At 36.2% G+C, this 4,541-nt stretch overlaps 1 protein-coding gene across 1 annotated transcript in view; it reads left to right on the top strand.

The window, feature by feature from the left end:
* LOC107091271 (glycolipid transfer protein-like) overlaps positions 1–1,349 on the top strand; it is a 4,446-nt gene extending 3,097 nt beyond the window's left edge. The window contains exon 4 of the mRNA XM_015385097.1: positions 677–1,349. Within this exon, the coding sequence (XP_015240583.1) occupies positions 677–893 (217 nt within the window). The 3' untranslated portion in view covers positions 894–1,349. The remainder of the gene's footprint in view (positions 1–676) is intronic.
* Positions 1,350–4,541: the final 3,192 nt, after the last annotated feature.

Here is a 4,541-nt window from a genome sequence, read left to right on the forward strand (position 1 = left end):
AATGCACATGCACATGCACAAGCCCATATCTACGGAAGAGGATTAGGGACGCTGAAAAAAAAAATGTTAACTGATTTTTACATTTTATTTTACGGTAGTTTAACATAGGAAAAAAGTCAGAATTCTGACTTTAATCTCAGAATTCTGAGATTAAACTCAGAATTCTGACTTTTTTCCCCATATTAAATTGAAATAAAATTTAAAAATCAGTTAACTTTTTTTTTTTTTCAGTGGCCCTAATCCTCTTCCATACATATCTCCTCGTGCACGCTGTTTAAAAGTTGTTGTTCTCATACCTCATACAAGCTTTACTGTGTCCAAACAAAAAGATAGCCATCGGGGACAAGCATGTAGGACGGCCTTACCTAAACATATCACCAGAATGATTGACAATTAGGAGGACCACTTATTTAGATGATCCACCTGGAAATAAAAGATCGTCCTCTATACCTTTAAGACTGGCTTAGTTACATTGATTTATACAGGCGTGTTGAGCCAGGCACAGATCTAAATGTTGCAGGAGACTGGGATTAAAGGACCATGTTTTGAATTCAGGGATGCGTTATTTAACTCGTAGTACAATGTAGAAAGGAGCAGTGTTTTTTTTTTTTTTTTTGGAGGATTATATTGCTACACAAACTGTAATGGCATTTGACTTGACATCCATACGTTAACTGATGACTCTCCCTCTGTTTCTGTCTGTCCTTCAGGCAGCACTATATGCATCTCCCTACAGATCAGACTTTCTTAAGGCCCTTTCAAAGGGAGAAGAAGTAAAAGAAGAGGACTGTATGGCAAACCTGCGTACCTTCCTGGTTAACTACACGGCCACTGTAGATGCCATCTACGAGATGTACACAAATCTAAACGCAGAGCTGGACTACACTGTTTGATGTAGGAGGATAAACCTAGACCAGAGGTTCAGGATGACTGATGACTCCCTCAGGGTGGAGCTAAATTCAAGCTCTTAGAGGTTCTTAAAATAGGGATGTTTTGGGTTTTTTGTTCTATTTATTACTGATTATGCCTTAATCGATATATTTTATGTATATTTGATCTTATAAAACGGCTTATGCCTTGAAATGAAAAGTAGAATGTGTAGGAAAGTGCTTTGTTGCAGGTTTAACTGCTGCTCTCTGTCGGATTTTGTAATTGTTTGTTTTTGCTGCCTTATTTATGAGATCACCGTGTGCCTTTAACTTTCTTCTACTATAACCAAAAACAGTGACATCAAAGAAGCATCACATTAAAGATGACAGGACTATTTTCCACTATTTATTTTTTGGCTTGATAAACGTCTGATTCTGTAATTCAATTACATTAAAACCCTGTTACATTTCACCTATGAAGATGTTGAATCCGTGTTGCAGTTTTTCTTTCCGTTGCCAACATTTCTGATCTAAGACAGCCTGTCATTGCTCACACATTTTAGAACCAATTAGATAAATATTTTATGAACAAACACCCAAAGGATAAAGTCTAGAAGCTAAATGGATAATTTCTATCTTGTAGTTTAAGAGTCCTCCACTAGATGGCAGAAAGTTCCTGATGTTTCTCTAGTCCTTTTATTAAACTCCCCATCTGACCTCTTTCACGTTTGCATATTTAAAGAGAACATATCTTTGCTATTTTGATGATGCTTGCAAAAAAAAAAAGTAGATGGATTTAATTTTAGTGAAGTAAAATCAGTATTCTTCATTCATCCTAATCCTCTTAACAAGCCAAGCTCTTCTCTGGCCCACTCTTTATTTATCTGAAGTGTGTTCCAGAGGTCTGGGAGCCTCTGGTTCCTCTCCCACAGGAGCCAGAGCTAATCGCCTCTGAGTAAGAGGAGCATGTCTGGTTTATCAGCAGCCTTGCACAACAGAATGGAAAAACTTCAAGCAAAGCTGGGGCACCACAAACTGGCCACTGCAAATTCATTTAATGAGGCTCCAGTGAGAGTTGGCTTTAAAGATATTTGTTGTCGGAGATAAGTTGAGCATGCATTCTTGTAGTATTTCCTCTTAGTGCTATAATGCCCCCATATTTTGGGTTTAGTACTTAAAATGTCATTGGATTTTATTTTCAAGATGAGCGAGTAGCATCAGTGTTGCAGCGTGCTGTCTAGGAAGACAGATGAAATAAATTGGGTGTAAAATATAATCATTTAAAAGTTTTACATTTTTTTTGTTGTAAAAGGATATCCATTTTATCCACAAAGCGTGTATGATGGGATACATTTTTAAAATGCTTTGCAAACCATTTGCAGGGGTTACAGTTAGACCTGTATGTAGACTGCTGACAGAAAAAATGTTTGCAAGAAAAAATCCTTTGAGTTTACCTCTAGTTTTTTAGACAGCGAATGTAATAGCCTCCATTTCCTTGAGCTTGGAAGGTTTCTTTTTATTCCTGTGGATCTTATGTAGATACTTTGAACGGTTTAATTACTGGATAGCGACTCTAAAAGTATTTACTATTCAATATTTGTGATTATGTTTTTACAGCCTCACTAAGGTTATTAACTTATTACAGAATTGAGTCAAATTTTGAAGTGTAGCATCTGGGCTTTTCAGTTCTATGTTTGCATTTCTAACTTCTAACTAAACTTCTTTTTAACTTTTTTAAATTTTTAGCTACTTCAGACTTTTAAGCACATCCATACATGGCAAATGTATGTATATATATATATGTGTGTGTGTGTGTGTATATATATATAGATATATGTGTGTATGTCTGTGTATATATATATATATATGTCTATATGTGTGTGTGTGTACATATATATATGTCTGTATGTGTGTGTTTATGTGTATGAATATATATAATTTAAGAACCTAAGTGGTAAATTAGTGGCCTACAGAACAGTTCATGGTTCTGAGAGTTCTAGTGGCTCCTGATTCTTCTTGTGGCCATCATCACCTTAGTTGATTCTCATGTCATGATGGTACATGTACATGGTCCTAATCACTTGGATGCTCTCTAAATCCCTGGAGGCCGCCTTAATCCTGAAGGCTTGGAGAATATTTACAGTTCCTAATGGACTCTACTTGTATGCCTTATTAAACTATTTATAAAATGTTGTGATGAAGGTCGACCTGATTTTTTTCCACGCTGAAGAAAGTGTACGGACTGATTGAAAGTGAAAACACAGCGATGATTAACCTAATCAGTTATTTGTGTAACTAAGCAAAGGCAGCAACAGGGAAGTGAATGATGTGGAAAACTAAGATACTGGTGAGTTTTTGATGGCTGCTAGAAACTAGGAGATTGGGGCTTTGGTTTGATGGGTTATGGTTATCAGGCTGATTACACGGTTCTGTGGGAAGGAGATATCTGATTAGGAATCATTGTTCAGTTCAAAAACACACAGAACAGGAAAAGACGAGTGATTTCAGAGATGGGTTAAAACGCTTGCATCCACCAGCGATCCTTGGCCTTTTTTTTTTTCTGGAGAGGACAAATGTCCTGAGGATCTACTCGACATATCGGAATCCCATTTACTGATCTTTCCCTTAAGCTGTGAAGTTGTTGCTTTGGATGAAGAGGGAAAAAGGTTCCTTAAAGGGGAATTCATGTTTCAAAGGAAATTTCCACTTTAAAAAAAAAATTTTTTTTTGTGAAATGTGGTCTCAGATATTTTTTTACTTCTCAGTAACCTTTAGTTTATCCAATGGTGAAACTGGACCTGCCGCTCCACTTGGACACCAATGCTGTGGTGCATAGTACAGCTGCTTGTTACTTGAACAAAGGCAGGTGGACGGAATTGTTGACCTCCATTATTCTTTAAAGACATGATTCTGCTTATTTGGCATAAAGCCATTGGACAGATACGATGAGGACGTTTGGTAAGATCTTAGAGGCGTGTAAGATCTTAGACACGTCTGATTCAGGTTGGTACCAGGCTTCTGCTGAGCAAAAGGAAATGTAAATTCAACAGGGTTAGAATAGAGATGCATCTAAAGGTTGCAGGATTGTAGCTCTAAAGGACCGGCAGGTACTTCAATAGAAGACACCGCCTCATCTTCCTGAGTAGAGTGCAATGTCATTTTATTATGGATTAAAATCCACTTAAAAAAACACTTTCAAAAGGGTAATTGCTGCACATTGTATTTTAGTTCTTTTGAGGTATGAGTGGTGCAATAACTTATTTTTTTTTTAAACCCATTGTTACTGTTGCAAAAGTTTTATGTAACTTGATCATGAAATACATTTTTTCCCCCACTTGTGATTGTATTTATTCAGTTTTAAAAACAAGTTTAATATCTAATATTTGAAAGAAACATTTTTTATACCTTAAAATTAATAGAGCAGTAATTATTTGCTGTCCTATGATGCCTTCAGCTTTGACCGTGGGTCAGAATTTAACAGAACAGCTGTTAAGTGCTTTGGGTAAGTATTCAATTGCATAAAATTTTTAGATTTGGGATTCTTTACCCAATATATTGTTTATAAAACATGAAATGGATAATGCTCAGTGGTTAAGCTTTAAATCCACAGGTTTTTAATCCTAAATAGGACTTTAAGCATGACATACATCTACATGACATAATAACCTGTTA

Source organism: Cyprinodon variegatus, unplaced genomic scaffold, assembly GCF_000732505.1.
Source record: "Cyprinodon variegatus isolate N-32 unplaced genomic scaffold, C_variegatus-1.0 Scaffold331, whole genome shotgun sequence".
NCBI lineage: Eukaryota > Metazoa > Chordata > Actinopteri > Cyprinodontiformes > Cyprinodontidae > Cyprinodon > Cyprinodon variegatus.